This window comes from Hemitrygon akajei, unplaced genomic scaffold (assembly GCF_048418815.1).
Source record: "Hemitrygon akajei unplaced genomic scaffold, sHemAka1.3 Scf000037, whole genome shotgun sequence".
NCBI classification, from domain to species: domain Eukaryota; kingdom Metazoa; phylum Chordata; class Chondrichthyes; order Myliobatiformes; family Dasyatidae; genus Hemitrygon; species Hemitrygon akajei.
In genome coordinates, this window is record NW_027331923.1 from 3,656,034 (window position 1) to 3,681,992 (window position 25,959).

General features: G+C 48.9%; 1 protein-coding gene across 2 annotated transcripts; it reads right to left on the reverse strand.

Moving 5' to 3' along the window:
- Positions 1-6,055: 6,055 nt before the first annotated feature.
- On the reverse strand, positions 6,056-25,738 carry LOC140720190 (uncharacterized). 2 transcript variants are annotated; one of them, XR_012097125.1, is made up of 2 exons: positions 25,678-25,714; positions 6,056-6,371 (listed from the first exon to the last, which is right to left on the reverse strand). XR_012097125.1 is itself a non-coding variant. In XM_073035078.1 (2 exons), the coding sequence occupies exon 2, from the start codon at positions 16,602-16,604 to the stop codon at positions 15,072-15,074; it is 1,533 nt and encodes a 510-aa protein (XP_072891179.1). In that variant the 5' UTR covers positions 16,605-17,074; positions 25,678-25,738; the 3' UTR covers positions 13,655-15,071. The 2 variants fall into 2 exon arrangements, 1 of the variants encoding a protein (XP_072891179.1); XM_073035078.1 differs by lacking the exon at positions 6,056-6,371 and adding an exon at positions 13,655-17,074 and having other exon boundaries at positions 25,678-25,738.
- Between the last annotated feature and the right edge of the window lie 221 nt (positions 25,739-25,959).

The following is a 25,959-nucleotide window of genomic DNA, read 5'->3' on the forward strand; positions in this document are numbered from 1 at the left end:
CCCTACACCACTCCCCATTTCTGTTAACACCCTCTGTGAAAACCATTCCAACCCTCACACCACTCCCTATTTCTGTTAACACCCTCTGTGAAAACCCTTCCAACCCCTACACCACTCCCCATTTCTGTTAACACCCTCTGTGAAAACCCTTCCAACCCTCACACCACTCCCCATTTCTGTTAACACCCTCTGTGAAAACCCTTCCATCCCCTACACCACTCCCCATTTCTGTTAACACACTCTGTGAAAACCCTTCCAACTCCTACACCACTCCCCATGTCTGTTAACACCCCCCTGTGAAAACCCTTCCAACCCCTACACCACTCCCCATTTCTGTTACCACCCTCTGTGAAAACCCTTCCAACCCCTACACCATTCCCCATTTCCGTTAACACCCTCTGTGAAAATGCTTCAAACCCCTACACCACTCCCCATTGCTGTTAACACCCTCTGTGAAAACCCTTCCAACCCCTACACCACCCCCCATTTCTGTTAACACCCTCTGTGAAAACCCTTCCAACTCGTACACCACTCCCCATTTCTGTTAACACCCTCTGTGAAAACCCTTCCAACCCTTACACCACTCCCCGTTTCTGTTAACACCCTCTGTGAAAACCCTTCCAACCCCTACACCACTCCCCATTTCTGTTGACACCCTCTGTGAAAACCCTTCCAACTCCTACACCACTCCCCATTTCTGTTAACACCCTCTGTGAAAACCCTTCCAACCCCTACACCACTCCCCATTTCTGTTACCACCCTCTGTGAAAACCCTTCCAACCCCTACACCACTCCCCATTGCTGTTAACACCCTCTGTGAAAACCCTTCCAAACGCTACACCACTCCCCATTTCTGTTAACACCCTCTGTGAAAACCCTTCCAACCCCTACACCACTCCCCATTTCTGTTACCACCCTCTGTGAAAACCCTTCCAACCCCTACACCACTCCCCATTTCTGTTAACACCCTCTGTGAAAACCCTTCCAACCCCTACACCACTCCCCATTTCTGTTACCACCCTCTGTGAAAACCCTTCCAACCCCTACACCATTCCCCATTTCCGTTAACACCCTCTGTGAAAATGCTTCAAACCCCTACACCACTCCCCATTGCTGTTAACACCCTCTGTGAAAACCCTTCCAACCCCTACACCACTCCCCATTTCTGTTAACACCCTCTGTGAAAACCCTTCCAACTCGTACACCACTCCCCATTTCTGTTAACACCCTCTGTGAAAACCCTTCCAACCCTTACACCACTCCCCGTTTCTGTTAACACCCTCTGTGAAAACCCTTCCAACACCTACACCACTCCCCATTTCTGTTGACCCCCCCTGTGTAAACCCTTCCAACCCTCACACCACTCCCCATTTCTGTTAACACCCTCTGTGAAAACCCTTCCAACCCCTACACCACTCCCCATTTCTGTTAACACCATCTGTGAAAACCCTTCCAACCCTCACAACACTCCCCATTTCTGTTAACACCCTCTGTGAAAACCCTTCCAACCCTCACACCACTCCCCATTTCTGTTAACACCCTCTGTGAAAACCCTTCCATCCCCTACACCACTCCCCATTTCTGTTAACACACTCTGTGAAAACCCTTCCAACTCCTACACCACTCCCCATGTCTGTTAACACCCTCTGTGAAAACCCTTCCAACCCCTACACCACTCCCCATTTCTGTTAACACCCTCTGTGAAAACCCTTCTAACACTCACACCACTCCCCATTTCTGTTAACACCCTCTGTGAAAACCCTTCCAACCCCTACACCATTCCCCATTTCCGTTAACACCCTCTGTGAAAATGCTTCAAACCCCTACACCACTCCCCATTGCTGTTAACACCCTCTGTGAAAACCCTTCCAACCCCTACACCACTCCCCATTTCTGTTAACACCCTCTGTGAAAACCCTTCCAACTCGTACACCACTCCCCATTTCTGTTAACACCCTCTGTGAAAACCCTTCCAACCCTTACACCACTCCCCGTTTCTGTTAACACCCTCTGTGAAAACCCTTCCAACCCCTACACCACTCCCCATTTCTGTTGACACCCTCTGTGAAAACCCTTCCAACTCCTACACCACTCCCCATTTCTGTTAACACCCTCTGTGAAAACCCTTCCAACCCCTACACCACTCCCCATTTCTGTTACCACCCTCTGTGAAAACCCTTCCAACCCCTACACCACTCCCCATTGCTGTTAACACCCTCTGTGAAAACCCTTCCAACCGCTACACCACTCCCCATTTCTGTTAACACCCTCTGTGAAAACCGTTCCAACCCCGACACCACTCCCCATTTCTGTTAACACCTCCGATCCTTGCAGCCCTCACGATCTGTGAAAACCCTTCCAACCCTCACACCACTCCCCATTTCTGTTAACACCCTCTGTGAAAACCCTTCCATCCCCTACACCACTCCCCATTTCTGTTAACACACTCTGTGAAAACCCTTCCAACTCCTACACCACTCCCCATGTCTGTTAACACCCTCTGTGAAAACCCTTCCAACCCCTACACCACTCCCCATTTCTGTTAACACCCTCTGTGAAAACCCTTCCAACACTCACACCACTCCCCATTTCTGTTAACACCCTCTGTGAAAACCCTTCCAACCCCTACACCATTCCCCATTTCCGTTAACACCCTCTGTGAAAATGCTTCAAACCCCTACACCACTCCCCATTGCTGTTAACACCCTCTGTGAAAACCCTTCCAACCCCTACACCACTCCCCATTTCTGTTAACACCCTCTGTGAAAACCCTTCCAACTCGTACACCACTCCCCATTTCTGTTAACACCCTCTGTGAAAACCCTTCCAACCCTTACACCACTCCCCGTTTCTGTTAACACCCTCTGTGAAAACCCTTCCAACCCCTACACCACTCCCCATTTCTGTTGACACCCTCTGTGAAAACCCTTCCAACTCCTACACCACTCCCCATTTCTGTTAACACCCTCTGTGAAAACCCTTCCAACCCCTACACCACTCCCCATTGCTGTTAACACCCTCTGTGAAAACCCTTCCAACCGCTACACCACTCCCCATTTCTGTTAACACCCTCTGTGAAAACCGTTCCAACCCCGACACCACTCCCCATTTCTGTTAACACCTCCGATCCTTGCAGCCCTCACGATCTGTGAAAACCCTTCCAACCCTCACACCACTCCCCATTTCTGTTAACACCCTCTGTGAAAACCCTTCCATCCCCTACACCACTCCCCATTTCTGTTAACACACTCTGTGAAAACCCTTCCAACTCCTACACCACTCCCCATGTCTGTTAACACCCTCTGTGAAAACCCTTCCAACCCCTACACCACTCCCCATTTCTGTTAACACCCTCTGTGAAAACCCTTCCAACACTCACACCACTCCCCATTTCTGTTAACACCCTCTGTGAAAACCCTTCCAACACTCACACCACTCCCCATTTCTGTTAACACCCTCTGTGAAAACCCTTCCAACCCCTACACCACTCCCCATTGCTGTTAACACCCCCTGTGAAAACCCAACCCCTACACCACTCCCCATTGCTGTTAACACCCTCTGTGAAAACCCTTCCAACCCCTACACCACTCCCCATTTCTGTTAACACCCTCTGTGAAAACCCTTCCAACTCGTACACCACTCCCCATTTCTGTTAACACCCTCTGTGAAAACCCTTCCAACCCTTACACCACTCCCCGTTTCTGTTAACACCCTCTGTGAAAACCCTTCCAACCCCTACACCACTCCCCATTTCTGTTGACACCCTCTGTGAAAACCCTTCCAACTCCTACACCACTCCCCATTTCTGTTAACACCCTCTGTGAAAACCCTTCCAACCCCTACACCACTCCCCATTTCTGTTACCACCCTCTGTGAAAACCCTTCCAACCCCTACACCACTCCCCATTGCTGTTAACACCCTCTGTGAAAACCCTTCCAACCGCTACACCACTCCCCATTTCTGTTAACACCCTCTGTGAAAACCGTTCCAACCCCGACACCACTCCCCATTTCTGTTAACACCTCCGATCCTTGCAGCCCTCACGATCTGTGAAAACCCTTCTGACCCTACACCCATCACCATTCTGTAAACCCGCCTCACCCCTCCGCCACTCGCCATCTCTGTAAAACCCTCCACCGTCCACCCCGGCGCATTCAGGTGACAGCTGACCCGAGAAAGACACCGACTGTGGCAGGTGGCAGGGGATCACAAAACTCATTCACACTGGCTGATTTAGTAAACCTACCGATTTGCATGGTGATCTTCACTAAACCTCTTCCTACCTTCCCATCTTTACTTTCCCCCTCCACTTTCTGCTTTCCACAAGGATTCCATTCGTCTCTTCCCTCTAATCTCCCTACTGGAACATATCCTTGCAAGCGAGGGAAGTTCTACACACTCCCATTTTCTTTCCCTCTCAGCTCCATTCGTCCTTCCAGGTGAGTCAACACTTCACCTGTGAGTCTGTCAGGTTGATCTACTCTACCTGATACTGCTGGTTCAGCCTCCGCTATGTCAGTGAGGCCCAATGTAGATAGGGAGTCCACTTTGTCAATTACCTTTGCTCTGTCCACAACAAACGGAATTTCCCGGTCACAAACAGGCGAAAATCTGCAGATGCTGGAAATCCAAGAAACACTGGAGAAATTTTTTTGACGATTTCAATTTCCCTGGCTATGATCATCTTACTGTCACTGTGGATACCCCGTTCATGTACACCTCCCCCTCCCACCAGGAAAGTCACAGAGCTCTCCGTTTCCTTCTGGACACCAGACCCAACGAGTTCCCTCCACCACCACTCTCCTGCTCTTTGTTTCGCTTGTCTTCTTTGTTTGAGCTGAGCTCTACTCTCACTTCTTGCAGTGAACTGGTGCTGGTCACGTGTGTGAATCATTTGGAGGGAATGCAGATCGAACAATTAGAGAGATTGTGGATGACACCAGAACTGGTGTGTGGGGGAAGTGGGGGTTGTCTGAGGTTACAGTGGGATGGAGACCAGCTGGGGAAGTGAGGGTTGTCTGAGGTTACAGTGGGATGGAGACCAGCTGGGGAAGTGAGGGTTGTCTGAGGTTACAGTGGGGTGGAGACCAGCTGGGGAAGTGAGGGTTGTCTGAGGTTACAGTGGGATGGAGACCAGCTGGGGAAGTGGGCATAGGAGAGCAGCGGAACATTACTGTTACTCAAAAACAGGTCTTCAGGAGGTCAAAAAGACCATCATTCAGATGGAGAGACAGCTTCCCTTGGGGCTCTGGATTCACCAGACAAGACTGGTGCTGTGGTTCAGCTCATCAGGTTGGAGGGAACCAGGAATATAAGGTGTTGCTCCTCCCTCCTGAGCATCAGCTCATCAATTAGGGGAACAATTCGTGGAGCAGCTTCACACCATCCGTCCCAAGCAGAACCTCCCAGTGCCAAACATTTCAATACTGATTCCCATCCCTGTTCTGACATGTCGATCGATGGCCTCCTCTTGTGCCGGGATGAATTCCCCCGTCTGGGTGGAGATGCAACATTTTATATTCGGTCTGAGTACTCCAACCTGATGCGTGAATATTGATCTCGCCTTCTGATAGACCAAACCCACCCCCACCCCCGTCTTCCTCTATTCCACACTCTTACTTCTCACCCGCCTATTACATCCGCCGGGTCCCCTCCTCCTCCCTCTCTCTCTCCCCTCTGGTGCACTGTCCTCACCGACCAGATTATTTCTTCTCCAACCCTTGACCTTTCCCACCCACCTGCCACCTTCCAGCTAGCCTCTTTCCCCTCCCCATATTTTTATTCTGGCTTCTTCTGGGTACATCCAGCACCCAGGGCATGTCCTTCTCTTACTGTTACTATCAGGTAGGCGGTACAGGAGCCTGAAGGCACACACTAGGAGATTCAGCAACAGCTTTGTCTCTTCTGCCATCCGATTCCTGAATGGACATTGTACCCTTGGACACCAGCTCACTTTTTTAATATAATGTATTTCTGTTTTTGCACGTTTTTAAAATCTATTCAATATCTGTATACTGTAATTGTTTTATTTATTCATTACTATTATTTTTATTTCATTTATTATTATTACTTTAACAAAAAGAATTTTACTCCTCATGTATGAGAAGGATGTCGGAAATAAAGTGAATTCATTCATCCGGATCGTGGGGCCGAGAGAGAGGGAAAGGAGCCGGACTGTCCCAGGATGCGGATCCATGGTGTGTCGGCATCTCACAGTAATTGTCCCTCAGTCGCGGGAAATCTCCGCCCGTAGCGCCGCTCCGACATGCTGCCAGGTCAATCAGCCTTTCCTTTACCGAGCGCAGGCGTGATTTTCGGGAAGGTTTCGACCCATACGCTTGCCTATGTGATCCCCTGGTCACGGCGAATCCTGGAGCGAACACGGGAGAGTCTGTGAATGTTGGAAATCCAAAGCCACTCACTCAAAACGCTGAAGGAACTCAGCAGCTCAGGCAGCATCTGTGCAAAAGAATAAACTGCCGGCGGTTCGGGACGAGTCCCTTCTTCAGCACTGAGAAGGACGGGGGAAACGCCAGAATCAAAAGGTGTGCAGTATAATCAGAGGGGAAAGGGATTAGCTAGAATGTGATAGTTGAAGCCAGGCGGGTGGGAAAGGTCAAGGGCTGGAGAAGAAAAATCTGATAGCAGGGGAGAGTGACCATAGAACATAGTAATCCACAGCACATTACAGGCACTTCTGCCCACAATGTTGTGTCGACCATGGATCCTAATTCAGAATTTCCCTACCGTATAGCCCTCTATTTTCAAGCTCCGTGTACGGTACCTATATAAGAGTCTCTTAACAGACCCTGTTGTATCCGCCTCTACCACCTTCACTGGAAATGCGTCCCATGCTCCCTTCTGTGTGTAAAACGTACCTCTGACATCTCCCCTTGTACCTATTTCCAAGCACCTTAAAACGATGCCCCCTCGTGTTACCCATTTCAACACTGGGAAAAAGCCTCTGGCTATCCACACTATCAAACCCCTCGTCATCTTATACACCTCTGTCAGGTCACCTCTCGTCCTCCGTCACTCCAAGAAGGAAAGGCCAAGTTCACTCAATCTATTCTCACAAGACATGCTCTCCAATGCAGGCAAGATCTCGGTAACGCTGCTCTGCACTCTCTCTGTAGTATCCACATCCTTCCTGTAGTGAGGCGACAAGAAATGAACAGAGTGTTCCAAGTGGTGTGGAACTAAGGTTTTATATCCCTGTAACATTGCCTCATGGCTCTTGAATTCAATCCCAAGTTGATGAAGTCCAACACACCATACGCCTTTCTAACAACACGGTCAACCTGCGGAGCAGCTTTGAGCTCCTATTGGGCACAGATCCTCGACACTGCCAAGAGTTTCACCATTAATATTTGGTTGGTCAAATTTGAAGACAGAATTTGCTAACTTGCAGTCCTCTGGTACTTCTCCCGTCCTGGTTGATAATGCAAAGATCATCGGCAGAGGCTCTGCAATTTTCTCCCTCTCTTCCCACAGTAGCCTGGGGTAGATCTCACCTGGCCCCAGCGACTTGTCGAACTTAATATCTTTCCAGTGCTCCAGCACGTCCTCCTTCTTAATGTCTATATGCTCAAGCATTTCAATCCGCTGTAAGTCATCCCCACAATTGTGAAGGTCCCCTTCCCTGGTGAATACTGAAGCAAACTATTCATTAAGTACCAACGCTACCTGATCTAACTCAGGTATCGCACTCTATTGGTCCTATGATCACATTGCTCATCCTCTTGCTCTTCACATACTTGGAGAATGCCTTGGTGTTTTCCTTAATCCTGCTCACCAAGGGCTTCTCATGGCCCCTTCTGACTCTCCTAATTCACACTTACACTCCTTCCATGTAACCTTGTAATTTTCTAGAAATCCATCTGTACTCAGTTTATTGGAGCTTCCATAAGCTTTTCTGTTCTTCTTAACTAGATTTTCTACATCCTTTGTACACGATGGTTCTTCTACCCCACCGTGTGCTCCCTGCCTCAATGGAACATACCTGTGCAGAGCACCATGCCAGTGTTCCCTGAACATTTGCGACATTTCTGCCGTGCATCTCCATGAAAACACCTGCCCACAATGATTTGCAGGTAGTGATCCTGTGAAATTCATTGTCATGGCCGGCTCGGAGGCCAAGTCATCAGTTTATCACGTACCCCGTGACCGGGTTACCGAACCAGCAGAAATGAAACACACTTTGGAGTCTGGTATTACTGTAGCTAATAGTGTTTATTAGTAAACTAAGCAATACAGTCCTATAAAAATGCAAATATGTGAAACAGGTTAGCAATGATATGTACAGAAGTGTGGAAATAGGAATCAAAACCAAGCTCTTTCAAAGTCTAGGGGTAAATGGATAGTCTTACGATGGTGAAGAGTTCAGTTCAATTTAGGTGGAGGGAGAGAGGGAGGGGGAGAGGGGGGGGGAGAGAGAGAGGGAGGGAGAGAGAGAGAGGGAGTGAGAGAGACACGTTACCATCGAACTGTCCGTTGGCTTCCTGTCCTGTTGTGGTCATTGACTATGACCATGTACGACCGTTCTTCAGTGGTGGACCTGTCACCCAGGCAAGGGTGGACACACAAACAAGCCCCCACTGGTCGCACCTTTCACACACTGTGAGCTCCTGATCGATCCTCCAAACCCGCACCTTCACATGAGTGCACAACACTCTTTCAGTGTCCCGTGGTGTGTCTCAGCAGAGCTGCTTTTTATCATCACTTGCTAGACACCGGCTGTCCATCAAACCGGCTCCGCCTTGCTGACTGTGCAAGAATCTTACAAGCAGGCAAAAGTGTCCTTGGAGCAAAGGTAAACAATCAGCCAAGGAGCCATAATATTAAATCATGTCTCTTTGTCTCTCATCTGTGGCGGGCGCCTCCCCCCCCCCCCTCTTCTCGCTCTCTCTCTCTCTCATTAGCAGCATAGTTCACAGGGGGGTCAACTCTCGACCCCATTTCAGCTTGGTTTGCTCTTCACAGGTTTTATTTAAAACATAAGTTAATCAATGCTTGATTATTAAGGATGTCAAAGGTTATGGGGAGAAGACAGGAGAAAGGGAAATAAAAGACACTGGGACAGGTACAGAAAGAGGAAACATTAGAGGGAGATGTGTCAAGCACAGACAGATGGGACAGACTCCGATAGGGGTTCTTGTCTGGCACGGAGAAGTGGGGCTGAACACCGGTTCATTTTCCACTCTCGGACCTTCACTGAAACGATTTCTCATCAGTACATTTCAATAATCAAGTTCAACGTAAATTTATTATCAAAGTGTGTTAACCAGCTGTTGTTGAACCATTCATTTTCTGGTTGACAAGGCAACTCAATGCTCACCCCCAACCTGGGGTACGGAATGGGACCAATTCCAGAGGGGGAGTGGTGGGTGAGTCTGGGTCTTTGAGAAGGAGCCCTAACCTCATCCTCCTCATTCCCCTTCTCACTCTTCTCCCACTCAACCCGCTCTTCCTTATGCTCCATACCCACACTGCATATGTTTGTGTGAGAGAGAGAGAGACCTGCCTGCTCCACCCTCCATCAACGATGCCACCCTCTCCCCCAACGCAACACCGCAATCCTCGCTGGCTCAAATAATCTGAAAATCTTACACCTTCCCTCCTGCACCGATTCCTTAGCCTTCCTGTTTCTGGCACGTGGCACAGTGGCAATCCCAAGATTACAACCCTTGAACTTAGCACCACACTCCCTGAACCCCTTTTGTTGAACCTCAATACTCCACCTGCCCATATCATTGGTACCCACGTGGACCACGACGTTCACTATTCCCTTTCCTTAAGAATGCTGAACACTCAAGCAGAGATGTCCCGGACCTATGGCACACAGGACCATCCTGAAATCTCGTTCTCACCCACAGAATCCAGTCCGTTTCCTTAATTGATGCATCACCTATCACACAGCTTGACTCTTCTCCCCTCTTCCCTTCTGAGTCACAGAGACAGAGACCCAGAGGCTGTGACTTACCCTGGCTGGATCACCCCCACACCCCACAACAGTATCCAGAACGATACCCCAGTTGTTGAGGGGATGACCACAGGGGTACTCTGTATGTCTGTATAACCCCTTTCCTTTCCCTGGCTGTCACCCAGTTTCCTGTGTACTGCACTTTGGGTGCAACCACCTCTCTAAACATCCCATCTATCACCCCTGAAGCCTCCAGAATGATCTGGTGTTCATCCGGTTCCAGCCTCTTAATGCAGGTTGTTAGAAGCTGCAGCCGGATCCACTTCTCGAAGGTGTAGTGATCGGGGGCACTGGAGGTGTCCCTGGTTTCCGCATCCCACAAGACAAGCTTTCCACTACCCCGTCTGTAATCTCTACTGTTCTCACTGAGCAACTGAAAAGAAGGGGGCAAAAAATCTCTACCTTCAGCTTAATTATACCTTCTGTGACTGAAGGCTCCCATCACTGACAGCTAAAGCCTCAGAATCTCCACTCGGACTCCATTCACTCTGACACTGACCGCTCCACTCGGACTCCATTCACTCTGACACTGACCGCTCCACTCGGACTCCATTCACTCTGACACTGACCGCTCCACTCGGACTCCATTCACTCTGACACTGACCGCTCCACTCGGACTCCATTCACTCTGACACTGACCGCTCCACTCGGACTCCATTCACTCTGACACTGACCGCTCCACTCGGACTCCATTCACTCTGACACTGACCGCTCCACTCGGACTCCATTCACTCTGACACTGACCGCTCCACTCGGACTCCATTCACTCTGACACTGACCGCTCCACTCGGACTCCATTCACTCTGACACTGACCGCTCCACTCGGACTCCATTCACTCTGACACTGACCGCTCCACTCGGACTCTATTCACTCTGACACTGACCGCTCCACTCGGACTCCATTCACTCTGACACTGACCGCTCCACTCGGACTCCATTCACTCTGACACTGACCGCTCCACTCGGACTCCATTCACTCTGACACTGACCGCTCCACTCGGACTCCATTCACTCTGACACTGACCGCTCCACTCGGACTCCATTCACTCTGACACTGACCGCTCCACTCGGACTCCATTCACTCTGACACTGACCGCTCCACTCGGACTCCATTCACTCTGACACTGACCGCTCCACTCGGACTCCATTCACTCTGACACTGACCGCTCCACTCGCTCCTGCACAACTTTCAGTTCTTGCTGAGCAAACCCAAATGCTGACTGGCCGCTGCTCAAAGGTCCAACGGAAAAAAACTGCTGCAAGGCTCCGCCTTTAATCTTTCACTGAAGACCATATGCCGTAGAAACATAGAAAACCTACAGCACAATACAGGCTGTGCCGAACATGCCCTTACCTCAGAAATTACCTAGGGTTACCCATAGCCCTCTATTTGTCTTCAAGCCTTCTATTGCTCTAACGTCAGCAAAGTTTCCTCAAGGGGAAATCTTGCCTGACAAATCTGTTGGCATTCTTGGAAGAAGCAACAAGCAGGATCGACAAAGGAGAATTGGTTTCCTCAAGTGAAACTCGTGAAGCTGGAAAAGCAACCCGAATGAAGAAATAGATGTTGTATACTTGGATTTTCAGAAGGCCTTTGACAAGGTGCAACACACTAGGCTGCTGAATAAACCCACGGTGTTACAGTGGAGACTCTGGCATGGATTAAACAGTGGCTCTGCCGTAAGGTGGGCGTTGGGAATGGAGCCAAATGCAAGACACAGGCACTGAAGTACTAGGGAGAGGACTAGGTGTATCAGGAAAGAAGTGGGAAAGAAACGACACTGGACATGACACAGGCCCTGGACAAGACTAGGTGACAGGGCATGGGCTAGGACTAGAGTAGGAAGGTGAGACCTAGATGAGGAACTAAGAACTGGGAACTAGGAACCTGGACAAGGATTCCGAGCCAGAGACTGGACGGGGACCTGGAACCTGGGCACGGACTCCGGATCCAGACGAGGACTGGACGAGGCAAGGTAACAGGACCGGGAACCTCCTCGGAGCCTTGGACACGGGCTGGAAACCTCCTTGGAGACTTTGACCCGGACTGGACTTGACTCGAAGCCTGAGACTTGGACTGGACTTGGACACGGAACGACAAACAACGACAATCCACTTGAGTAGCGGCAAACAGTCTTCCTACTGAGCCTTGGACCCGAGCACAGGAACACAGGACACAGAGCCAGGACCCCTCCTTGGAGACAGGACGTAGGGCCGGGGCTTTAAATAGAGCAAGGACCCCTCCTTGGGGACAGGACGTAGGGCCGGGGCTTTACATAGAGCCAGGACCCCTCCTTGGGGACAGGACGTAGGGCCGGGGCTTTACATAGAGCCAGGACCCCTCCTTGGGGACAATACATAGGGCCGGGGCTTTACATAGAGTCTGGACCCCTCCTTGGGGACAGGACGTAGGGCCGGGGCTTTACACAGAGTCAGGACCCCTCCTTGGGGACAGGACGTAGGGCCAGGTCTTTACATAGAGTCAGGACCCCTCCTTGGAGACAGGACGTAGGGCCGGGACTTTACATAAGAGTCAGGACCCCTCCTTGGGGACAGGACATAGGGCCGGGGCTTTACACAGAGTCAGGACACCTCCTTGGGGACAGGAAATAGGGCCGGGGCTTTACATAGAGTCAGGACCCCTCCTTGGGGACAGGAAATAGGGCCGGGGCTTTACACAGAGTCAGGACCCCTCCTTGGGGACAGGACATAGGGCCAGGGCTTTACATAGAGTCTGGACCCCTCCTTGGGGACAGGACGTAGGGCCGGGGCTTTACATAGAGTCAGGACCCCTCCTTGGAGACAGGACATAGGGCCGGGGCTTTACACAGAGTCACGACCCCTCCTTGGGAATAGGACATAGGGCCGGGGCTTTACACAGAGTCAGGACCCCTCCTTGGGGACAGGATGTAGGGCCGGGGCTTTACACAGAGTCAGGACCCCTCCTTGGGGACAGGACGTAGGGCCGGGGCTTTACATAGAGTCAGGACCCCTCCTTGGAGACAGGACGTAGGGCCGGGGCTTTACATAGTATCAGGACCCCTCCTTGGGGACAGGACATAGGGCTGGGGCTTTACATAGAGTCAGGACCCCTCCTTGGGGACAGGACGTAGGGCCGGGGCTTTACACAGAGTCAGGACCCCTCCTTGGCGACAGGACATAGGGCCGGGACTCATACACAGAGTCAGGACCCCTCCTTGGGGACAGGACATAGGGCTGGGGCTTTACATAGAGTCAGGACCCCTCCTTGGAGACAGGACGTAGGGCCGGGGCTTTACATAGAGTCAGGACCCCTCCTTGGAGACAGGACATAGGGCCGGTGCTTTACACAGAGTCACGACCCCTCCTTGGGAATAGGACATAGGGCCGGGGCTTTACACAGAGTCAGGACCCCTCCTTGGGGACAGGACGTAGGGCCGGGGCTTTACATAGAGTCAGGACCCCTCCTTGGAGACAGGACGTAGGGCCGGGGCTTTACATAGAATCAGGACCCCTCCTTGGGGACAGGACGTAGGGCCGGGACTCATACACGGACACTAAACACGGGGACACAAAGAGACAGCTCCTAGATAGATAGTTTCTTCTGTTGGCGGGGCAAGGCTCCAGTCTCACTCCAGCGGTTAACCTTGACAGTGATCACAGGGGAGGACGCAGGTGAGGTTGCAGGCAAGGCTTCAGGCGTGGGTTGCTGAAAGAAGGGGAAGGGAAGGGAACAGTCCAGCCTCAGGCCTGTCTTACCCAACGGAGGCAAGGAGAGGATACTGTCAAGACGAACCCCACAGAGGCGAGAACAGGTTACTGACAAGATGAACCAGCAACCACACTTGAACCCAGGGCCACTTATATTCCAGCCCCAATTTGAGAATCAGGTGCCTGTGATTAAGCCCAACTGAAACAATGGACAGCCAGAAGACCTGGAGTCCAGAGTCCACGGACTGGACCGTGAACCGGAACGCAGACGTCATGGACCGGACCATGACAAGCTGAATGTTAGGAGGCAAAGACTGGGAATAAAGGGAGCCATCTCTGGTTGGCTGCCAGTTACTAGTGGTGTTCCTCAGGGCTCTGTGTTCGGACTGGTGATTTGTGTTATATTCCAATAGTCTGGAAGACGGAATTGCTGGCTTTGTTACAAGGTTTGCAGACGATATGAAGACATGAGGAGGGGCAGGTAGTTTTCGGTAGAGAGGGTACAGAAGGACTGAGATAGATTTAGAGAATGGGAAAAAAACAGCAGATGGAATACAGTGCTGGGAAGTGTATGTTCATGCATTTTGATAGAAGAAATGGAAGTGTTAACTTCTTCGAAATGGGCAGAAAATACCAAACAACTGAGGTGCAAAGGGACACGGGGAGTCCATGTTCAGGATTCCCTAACAGCTAATTTGCAGGTTGAGTCTGTGGTGTGGAAGGCAAATGCAACGTTAGCATTCATTTCCAGAGATCTACAATATATAAGCAAGGATGTAATTTGGGAAGTTGGTAATCACTGGTGAGGCCTCACTTGGAGTACAGGTTTGGGCCCCTTATCTTAGAAAGGATGTGCTGAAACTGGAGAAGGTTCAAAGTATGTTCACAAAAACAGATTCCAGGATTGAATGGATTGTCATATGAAGAGTGTTCAATGGGCCTGAGCCTGTATCAGCAGAGGAATTAGGGCTGATCTCATTGAAACTTATCAAATTGTGGAAGGGCTTGATAGAGTGGATGTGGAAAGGATGCTTCCTGTGGTGGAAGAGTCTACGACCAGGGAACAGAGCATCAGAATAGAGGGATGTCCTTTCAGAACGGAGATGACAGAGAACGGACAGAGAGTGGTGAATCTGCGGAATTCCGTGCCACAGGCAGCTGTGGAGGCCAATTCTTTAGGTACATTTAGGGCAGAGGTGGATAGAATCTTGATTGATCCGGGCATGAAGGGATACGGGGACAAGACAGGTGATTGGAGCAGAGAGGAAATTTGGATCAGCCACGATAAAATGACAGAACAGACTCGATGGGGTAAACAGCCTCATTCTGGTCTTATATCTTATAGTCTGACGGTCTGTCCCCAGTGTGAACTCGCTGATGCAGCTTCAAGTCAGATGACTAAGTGAATCCCTTCCCACAATCTGAGAAAGTGAATGGTTTCTCCCCAGTATGAACTAACTGGTGTATCTGTAGCTTGGATGACCGAGTGAATCCCTTCCCACATTCAGGGCAGGTGAATGGCCTCTCCCCAGTGTGGATTCGCTGATGTGACAAAAGGGTGGATGAGTGAGCGAATGCCTTCCCACAATCTGAGCAGGTGAACGGCCTCTCCCCAGTGTGGATTCGCTGGTGTGACAAAAGGTTGGATGACTTAGTGAATCCCTTCCCACATTCAGAACAGGTGAATGGCCTCTCCCCAGTGTGAACCAGCTGGTGTCTCTGTAGGGTGGATGAGTGAGTGAATCCCTTCCCACACACAGAGCAGGTGAACGGCCTGTCCCCAATGTGAACTCGCAGATGTATTTTCAAGTCCGATGACCCAGCAAACTCCTTCCCGCAGTCTGAGCAGGTGAACGGCCTCTCCCCAGTGTGAACTCGCTGATGCACTTTCAAGCCAGATGATCGAGCGAACTCCTTTCCACAGTCTGAGCAGATGAACGGTTTCTCCCCAGTGTGAACTAACTGGTGCCTCAGTAGACGAAATGACAGAGTGAATCTTTTCCCACAGTCTGAGCAAATGAATGGTTTCTCCCCAGTGTGAAAGCACTGATGTGTGTTCAGTTCAGATGACCGAATGAATCGCTTCCCACAGTCCGAGCAGGTGAACGGCCTCTCCCCAGTATGAACTCGCTGATGTATTTTCATGTCAGATGACACAGTGAATCTCTTCCCACATTCAGAGCAGCTGAACGGTTTCTCCCCAGTGTGAAATCGTTGATGTACGCTCAGCTGAGCTGCACGAGCGAACTCCTTCCCACAGTCTGAGCAAGTGAACGGTTTCTCCCCAGTGTGAATTCGCTGATGTTCCTTCAGTTGAGATGAACGTGTGAATCCTTTCTCACATACGGAGCAGGCAAACGGTTTCTCCCCGGTGTGAACCAGCCAGTGTGTCTGTAGTTTGGATGACTGAGTGAATCCCTTCCCACATTCAGAGCAGGTGAATGGCCTCTCCCCAGTGTGAACCAGCAAGTGTCTCTGTATTTTGGATGAGTGAGTGAATCCTTTCCCACATTCAGAGCAGGTGAACGGACTCACCCCAGTATGAACTCGCTGATGTTCCTTCAGGTCAGATGACCGAGTGAATCCCTTCCCACATTCTGAGCAGCTGAATGGTTTCTCCCCAGTGTGAACCAGCTGGTGTTCCTGTAGTTGAGATGACCGAGTGAATCCCTTCCCACATTCTGAGCAGATGAACGGTTTCTCCCCAGTGTGAACCAGCTGGTGTCTCAGTAGGTGAGATGACCGAGTGAATCGCTTCCCACATTCAAAGCAGGTGAACGGCCTCTCCCCAGTGTGAACTCGCCTGTGTACCTTCAGTTGAGATGACGAAGTGAACTTCTTCCCACAGTCTGAGGAGGTGAACGGCATCTTCTCAGTGTGAACTGGTGACGTTTGTTCAGTTGAGATGACTAAATGAATCCGTTTCGCCATTCAGAGGTGGGGAAAGGCCATGGCACCGTGTGAACTTGCTGGTGTCTCTGTAGTGTGGTTGATTGTGTCAGTGCCTTCCCACACTCTGAGAAACGTCTCCTCACTGGTGAATTTTTGGATATATCTTCAGCATCGATGACAGAATGAATTGCTTCCCACAGTCAGAACAGGCGGAGCATCTCACTGTGGTGTGAACTTGCTGATGTATCTTCAGGCTGGATGACTGAGTAGTTCCCCTCCCTCAAACAGAGCAGGTGGATGGTCTCTCCCCACGGTGAACTCACTGGCGTGTCTGTGGGTAGGCTGTGAGTGAATCCCCTCCCACACTGAGAGAAGGAGAATGATATCCCACTGCGATCAATCATCTGGCTATTCAGAGAGTCAGACGTTTGAATCCCTTGTACAATCAATGTAGTTGAAGAACTGATCTCCAGTGAACAAATGCTGGTGTGTTCTCAGTACCCCGGTTCCTGTGGATAACACGGAGTTACAATAGAAAACTTCATTTCAGACACAGATACAATTCCAACTGGAATGAGGTACATCTTTATCTCCAAAGATCAACAACAACGCAAAATACATCAATGGGTGAAGGAGAATATTTCAGGTGGGATTTTAGTCTGTGGTGAAAACACAGCCGGTCCAGCCTGCTCAGACATTTAATTAGATCATGGCAGATCTGGCCATGGACTCATCTCCATCGACCTGCCGTTTCGCCATAACCCTTAATTCCCCTACTATGCAAAAATCTATAAAACGTTGTCTCAAATACATTTACTGAGGTTGCCTCCACTGCTTCATTAGGCAGAGAAATCCACAGACTCACCACCCTCAGGGAAAAACAGTTCCTCCTCATCTCCATCCCACATCCCCCAATCTTGAGGCAATGTCCTCTCGTACCAGCCTCACCTACCAGTGGAAGCAACTTCCCTGCCTCTGGCTTATCTACCCCTTTCATAATTTTACATGTTTCTGTAAGATCTCCTGTCAATGTGAGCTGTGGCATCACAATTTTACCCAGATCAACTCAAGCTGGAGCAACTCAACCTGAGATATACCCCGGGCTACTGTGGGAAGCGAGGTAGGAGATTGCTGAGCCTCTGGCGTTGACCTTTGTATTACCACTCAGGAAGGGAGATGTACCAGAGGATTGGAAGACATTGTTCCCTTGTTAAGGGAATGGAGTAGAGGGAACCCAGAAATTATAGACCAGTGAGTGGAGAGTGCCCCAGTGGCCATCTCCCTCAGTAATCATTACCTCGCTTTGGATGTGGTTGAGGGGATGACCTGACAGAGGACGACCATGACGATCGGGTCTCTGGCACTGAGCCTGGTTCCGTGGTGTAGAAGGGAAAGAGGAAATTGAGGAATGCGGTAGTCATAGGATTCAATAGTGAGGGGAACAGACAGGATGCTCTGCAAGCCTGACAGAGATACACGCGTGGTGTGTTGCCTCGCGGGTGCCAGGGTACGGGATCTCTCCGATCGGGTGCAGAGTATTCTGAAGGGAGAGGGTGACCAGCCAGAAGTCTCGGTACACGTTGGTATAAATGACACAGGTAGAAAAAAGGAGGAGGGCGTGAGGAGAGAATTCAGGGAGTTAGGTAGGAAGCTGAAAGGCAGGACCTCTAGGGTAGTAACCTCGGGATTGCTGCCTGTGCCACATGCTAGCGAGAGCAAGAATAGCATGATCAGGGGTATTAATGTGTGGCTGAGAGACTGGTGTAAGGGGCAGGGCTTAAGATTCCTGGATCACTGGGGCCTCTTCTGGGGGAGGTACGACCTGTACAAAGAGGACGGGTTACACCTGAACCCGAAGGGGTCCAATATCCTAGCCAGCACATTTAATAGAGCTGTTAGGGAGGGTTTAAACTGATTTGGCGTGGGGATGGGAATCGGAGTGATGGGGCTGAGGAAAAGGGAAACAGAAATAAATCGGAGATAGCGTGCAACAGAGATTGTAGAAAGAATGGTCAGGAGATGAGGCTTAATCAAAGCCAGTGGCATGAGGAACAATAGAGATGTGGGGCAGTTAAAACAGAAAGCAACAAATCCTGGGCTGAGAGTGTTATTTGAATGTACAGAGCATAAGGATTAAAATGGACGATTTTGAAATTCAGCTGCAGATTGGCAACTTGGACAATCTCTGAAACTTGAATAAAAGGTGGCTGCCGTTGGGAGTTGAACGTCCAAGGATATACGGTGTAACAGAATGATAGGTTACTGGGCAGAGAGGGTGGTGTGGCTCTATGGATAAAAATAATATTAAATCATTGGAAAGAGATGACATAGGATTGTAAGGTGTAACCGTCTAACCATATAACAATTACAGCATGGAAACAGGCCATCTCGGCCCTTCTAGTCCATGCGGACACTTACACTCACCTAGTCCCACTGGCCCGCACTCAGCCCATAACCCTCCATTCCTTTCCTGTCCATGTACCTATCCAAATTTACTTTAAGTGACAATACCAAACCTGCCTCTACCACTTCTACTGGAAGCTCATTTCACACAGCTACCACTCTCTGAGTAATGACATTCCCCCTCGTGTTACCCTTAAACTTTTGCCCCCGAACTCTCAACTCATGTCTTCTTGTTTGAATCTCCCCTACTCTCAATGGAAAAAGTCTATCCACGTCAACTCGATCTATCCCCCTCATTATTCTAAATACCTCTATCATGTTCCCCCCTCAACCTTCTACGCTCCAAAGAATAAAGACCTAACTTGTTCAGCATTTCCCTGTAACTTACGTGATGAAACCCAGGTAACATACTAGTAAATCTTCTCTGTACTCTCTATATTTTGTTGATATCTTTCCTATAATTCGGTGAGCAGAACTGTACACAATACTCCAAATTCGACCTCACCAATGCCTTGTACAGTTTTGACATTACATCCCAATTCCTGTACTCAATGCTCTGATTTATAAAGGCCAGCAGACCAAAAACTTTCCTCACCATCTTCTCCACATGATAGGGTCATGAGTCTCTATGGGTTGAGTTAAATGGCAAGGGTAAAAGGACCCTAATGGCAGTTGTCCAAACAGTCGTCGGGATGTGGATTACAGGCGATAGAAAAGGCCTGACAGAAAGGCAATGTCATGAAAATCATTGGCGATTTTAACATGAAACTGAATTAGGAGGACCTCAAGAGAAAGAATTTGTAGAATGTCTGAGGGATGGCTTTTAAGAACAGCTGGTTGTTGAGCCCACTAGGGGATCGGCTGTGCTGGACTGGGTCATGTACAATGATCTGGAGGTGATAAGGCAGCTTAAGGTTAAGGAACCCTTAGGGAACAGTGATCACAATATGATCAAATTCACGTTGAAATTTGAGAGGGAAAAAATAAAATCCAATGTGTCAGTACTTCAGTGGAATAAAGGAAATAAAAATGGATGAGAGGGGAACTGGCTGCAGTTGACTGAAAAGGGACATTTGCAGGAAGGACAGCACAGCAGCAACGAGTGGAGTCTCTGCGAAAAATGAGGGAAATGCAAGACAGATATATTCCAAATAAGAAGAAACTTTCAAAGGGAAGAAGGACACTACTGTGGCTGACAAGTGAAGTCAGACCCAAAGTAAAAGCAAAAGAGGACATACAAGGAAGCTCGAGCTAGTAGGAAGATAGAAGATAGGGAAGCTTTTAAAAACTTGCAGAAGAAAACAGAAGGTCATTCAGAAGGAAAAGATGAATTATGAGAGGAAGCTGGTGACTAATATCAAAGAAGATATGGAAAGCATTTTTTAAGTATATAAAGGGTAAAAGAAAGTCGAGGGTAGATATAGGACCAATATAAAATATCGCTGGAGTTACTGTAATGAGAGTTGCTGAGAAGTAAGAGGAACTGAATGCGTACCAGACATTCAAGACTATCAGGGAAGTGAAGTTTGTGCAGTGACAATTACGACTCAGAAGGTGCTCTGGAAGTTTAATGGTCTGAGGGTGGATAAATTTCCAGGACCTGATGGAATGCACCCTCGGGTTCTGATGAAAATAGCTGGAGAGATTGCGGAGGCATTAACAATGATCTTTCAAGAATTGATAAATTCTGGCATTGTACCAGATGACTGGAAAATAACAAATGTTACTCCGCTATTTAAGAAGGGTCAGAGGCAACAGAAAGGGAACTATAGACCTGCTAGCATGACATCAATGGCTGGCAGTTGATGGAATCGATTGTTAGAGATAAGATTATGGAGTACCTGGAGGCACATGACAAGATCGGCCAAAGCCAGCATGGTTTCCTGAAAGGAAAATCCTGCCTGACAAACCTACTGCAATTCTTTGAGGAAATTACAAGCAGGGTAGACAAAGGAGATGCAGTAGACGTGTTGTACTTGGATGTTCAGAAGGCCTTTGACAATGTGCTGCACATGAGGCTGCTTAGCAAGATAAAAGCCCATGGTATGACAGGGAAGTTATTAAAGTGGGTGGAGCATTGGCTGGTCGGCAGAAAACAGAGAGTGGGAATAAAGGATCCTATTCTGGCTGGCTTCCTGTTACCAGTGGAGTTCCTCAGGGGTCAGAGTTGGGACCACTGCTTTTTACGATACATGTCAATGATTTTGACTATGGTATTAAAGGATTTATGGCTAAATTTGCCGATAATAAAAAGACAGGTGGAGGAGCGGGTAGTGTTGAGGAAACAGAGAGCCTGCAAAGAGACTTAGATAGTTTAGGGGAATAGCAAAGAAGTGGTAAATGAAATACAATGTTGGAAAGTGTGTGGTGATGCAATTTGGTGGAAGAAATAAATGGGCAGACTATGATTTAGATGGGGAGAGAATTCAAAATGCAGAAATGCAAAGAGACTTGGGAGTCCTTGTGCTAGATACACTAAAGGTGAACCTCCAGGTTGAGCCGGTTGTGAATAAGGCAAAATTCTAGAGGTATAGAATATAAGTGCAGTGATGTGATGTTGTGGCTTTATAAGGCACTCGGGAGACCACACTTGGAGTATTGTGTACAGGATTGGGCTCCTCATTTTGGAAAGGATATATTGACATTCGTGATGGCTCAGAGAAGATTCACGAGAATGATTCCAGGTATGAAATGGTTACTGCTATGAAATCTTAAGTTTTATTCATTATGGACTGTGCCTTTAAGAATCATGCCTGTAAGAGAGAAAGAGACGTACAGCACAAGTAGAGGGAGGAGAGAGGGGGAAGGAGGAGGAGAGAGGGGGAGGGAGGGGGAGAGAGAGAGGGAGCGAGAGAGGGAGGGGGAGAGGGAGAGAGAGAGAGAAAGAACGAGAACGCTACATGATGGACAGCTGCTGTTCAGCACACCGGCATTTAAACAAGCGTCACTGTCTCTTTCCTGGGACACGCAGATGCACAAAGGCTGGTGGCGGAATTGCCACTGAACTTTTAAGTGCCCACAAGGGTGGGGCTGAGGATCGATTAAGAGGAATCGATCCATGACTATTAGTGTGTTTGAGGGCAACCCTGTGGAATCTACCGGTGTGTCTCACCCTTGCCTGGGTTGGTAGATTATCACTTGGAAATGGCGCTCTTAAGCTGGTCATGTGTGGCTAACTTGGAAGATTTGGAGGACATCGAGGAGGATTGACAACATCTGTTCACTTGGATTACACATCTCTCTCTCTCTCTCTCTCACTTCAATCCCGTGGACCGAATTGAATTTCCTTACCACACCATCGCAAGACTGTATCATTTCCCACCTAAGCTTGAAGAAGTTCGGGGATTTATACATTTACACCTGTATATGCATAACAGCATTAACTCTTGATTTACCTGGTTTAAGTTACTAAATGACGTGGTTACTAATAAAACAGTGTTTTGTTAACAGCAAAACCAGACTCCAGGCGTTCCATTGCTGCTGAGACTTTTGTGTTCGTAACAGTTACCGCATGAGGAACGTCCGGCAGCTCTTGAGCTGTATTCCCTGGAGTTCAGGAGAATGACGGAGTTCTCACAGAAACACTCTCAACATTGAAAGGCCTGAACAGATTAGACATGGAAAAGTTATTTCCCATGGTAGGGGAGTCTAGGACAAGAGGGCACGACTTCAGGATTGAAGGACGACCTTTCGGAACTGAGATGCGGAGAAATTACTTTAGTCTGAGGGTTGTAAATCTGTGGAATTTGGTGCCACAAGTGGCTGTGGAGGCCAAGTCATTGGGTGTATTTAAGGCAGAGATATATAGTTTCTTGATTAGCCAGGGCATCGAAGGGTATTGAGTGAAAGCAGGGGAATGCGGATGACTGGAAGAATTGGATCAGCCCATGATTGAGTGGCGGTGCAGTCTCAATGAGCCAAATGGCCTACTTCTGCTCCTGTATGTTATGGAGTCTTGCTTCAGTGGTGGGCAAGTGGTTGGAGAAGATCCTGGGAGGCAGGACTTCAGACAATTGGAGAGACATAATCTGATCAGGGATAGTCAGCATGGCTTTGTTAAGGGCAGGTCATGCCTTACGAACCAGATTGAATTCTTTGAAGATGCAACAAAGCACAGTGATGAAGGTAGAGCATTGGATGTAGTGGGCATGGCTTTCAGTAAGACTTTTGATAAGGTTCCTCAAGCAAAGCTCATTGAGAAATTAATGAGGCAATGATCCAAGGTGACCTTGCTTTGTGGATCCAGAATTGGCTTGCCCACAGAAGGCAAAGGGTGCATGTAGATGCTGTATGAAGGATGGTGACCAGTGCAGTTCAGCAGGGATCTTTTCTGGGACCCCTCCTCTTTGTAACTTTTACAAATGACCTTGATGAGGAAGTAGTGTTTAAGATGATGAGAGACATGATTGTGTGGATAGTCAGAGGCATTTCCCAGCTCAGAAATGGTTGCCACAAGAGGACACAGGTTTCATGTGCTGGGGAGTAGGTACAGACGAGATGTCAGTCGTAAGTCTTTTACTCAGAGAGTGGTGAGTGTGTGGGATGGGCTGCTGGCAACGGTGGTGGAGGCAGATATGATAGTGTCTTTGAAGAGACTTTTGGATAGGTACATGGAGCTTAGTAAAATAGAGGGCTAAGTGGGCCGAAGGCCTTTTTCGTGCTGTAGGTTTCCTATGTTTTGAGAAGGGTGGGTTTGTAAGTTTGTCGACACAAATGTTGGGGTTGTTGTGGATAGTCTGGAGGTTACAGCCGGACATCAAGAGGATGCAGAACTGGGCTGAGAAGTGACAGATGGAGTTCAACCCAGTGGTTCCTTTCAGTGGGTCACATTTGAAGACAGAATACAACATTAATGTTAGGACTCTTGGCAGGGTGGAGGATCAGCGAGATCTTGGGGTCCGTGTCAATCGTGCACACAAAGCTGCTGGGCAGGTTGACAGTGTTGTTAAGAAGGCCTTCATCAACAATGGGACCTAGTTCAAATGCCAGAGGTAACTTTACAGATATAAGGCATTAGTTAGACCTGACTTTCGGGACTGTGTTCAGTTCTGGTCCCCTCAATACAGGAAGGACATGGATACTATAGACAGAGGGCAGAGGAGATTCACAGATATAAGGCCTTAGTTAGACCTCACTTTTGGTACTGTGTTCAGTTCTGGTCCCTCAATACAGGAAGGACGTGGATACTGCAGACAGAGGGCAGAGGAGATTTAAAGATATAAGGCCTTAGTTAGACCTGACTTTTGGTACTGTGTTCAGTTCTGGTCCCCTTAATACAGGAAGGACGTGGATACTATAGACAGAGGGCAGAGGAGATTTACAGATATAAGGCCTTAGTTAGACCTCACTTTTGGTACTGTGTTCAGTTCAGGTCCCCTCAATACAGGAAGGACGTGGATACTATAGTCAGAGAGCAGAGGAGATTTACAAGGATGTTGTATGGATTGGAGAGCATGCCTCATAAGAATAGGTTGAGTGAACTTCGGAGCGACGGAAGATGAGAGGTGACCTGATAGAGGTGAATAAGATGATGAGGGGCATTGATCGTGAGGATAGCAAGAGGCTTTTTCCCAAGAGTGAAATGGCTAACATGAGGGGGTATAGTTTTAAGGTGCTTGGAAGTAGGTACAAGGGTGATGTCAGAGGTATGTTTTTCACACAGAGAGGTGGATACAATAGAACCTTTTCAGAGACTTTTAGATAGGTACATGGAGCTTAGAAAATAGAGGGCTATGTGGTAGGGAAATTATAGGCAGCTTTTCAAATAGGTTACACATTCGGTGCAACAATGTGGGCCGAAGGGCCTGTAATTACACTGTGGATTTCTGTCTCTATATGAACTCCTCATCTTCTAACAAGGCACAGATCAGTTATCCTGGCTGACCATCAAATTCTCTGACTGTATTCCTGTCTGTATGAGGATGTTTCTGCGTTCAATCAACCTATGACTTGGCTCAATTTGTCTCTGTCCTTTGGGATTATTTCAAGTTCTGGCCATGCTCCACAACACTACAAAGAGCAATTGTCACAACATATAGAATCCCGGAGATTTTCTAATTACTCGGATCCCCACCCCAGCTGATTGACAGTGATGAATCCATTAATGTCAATGCCAGCAATCTTGAATGGGAGGGCAGCAGTTATTCTCATTGGAGTGTGGCAGTTTTGTGATGTGAAAGCCACAAGTCACTTGTCCTGGAGGACAAAGGAGTTATTTACCCAGCGGGAACTAAATCTGACGGAAGGATTTTATTTGCCATATAGCACTAATTGACAATTTAATTGATTGGAAGGTAGACTTTTCATCCAAAATTAACGGGGTAATATATTTTTGTTCCGAATTACTAATCTTTGTATGTATACAGCTGGACCTCGGCAGTGTTTGAGAGATACATTCGCTCACATTTCCTCCGACTGTACCGGGACAACGCTGGCAGAGTCGCGCATGGCTGCCTGTTTACCCAAAAGGCCGCACGAGCGAGAAAGCTGTCTGTCAGCCACCGAACAATCTAGCGATGCGCATGCGCCGCAGAGATGGCGGCGGCTCCAGCGCTCTCCGGGGCCCGGGTATGGATCGTGGGGCTGAGGAAGAGGGAACGTACCGGGGCTGTCCTGGGATGCAGGACCAGTGCGGCAGGAGCTCACAGTAACAGCCCTTCAATCGCGTTTCAGACACCGGAGATTAAATCCCTCCCGGAGACCCTCCTACCTGCAGCCAGTCCTTGTGAGCCGCTCGTCTACTGAGCGCATGCGCGATAGTTCGGACCGCCTCAGACCTCTGCACATGCGCATTTGAGCAAACAAGAGAAATCTGCAGATGCGGAAATGCTGGAGGAGAGGAGAGAACAGTCGGCGTTTCAAACCGAGACCCTTCTTCAGGACTGGGAGGGAAGGGAGGGAGTACGAATCCGGGGGAAGGTGAGGTGATAGGGTAAACAGGGAGACGGGGAGGAGTTAAGAACTGAGAGGTTGATTGGTGAGAGTGATAAAG

What these genes read in the sequence shown, in the direction of transcription:
- LOC140720190 (XM_073035078.1), bottom strand. Translation starts at nt 16,604, where the DNA reads ATGGCGAAACGGATTCATTTAGTCATCTCAACTGAACAAACGTCACCA.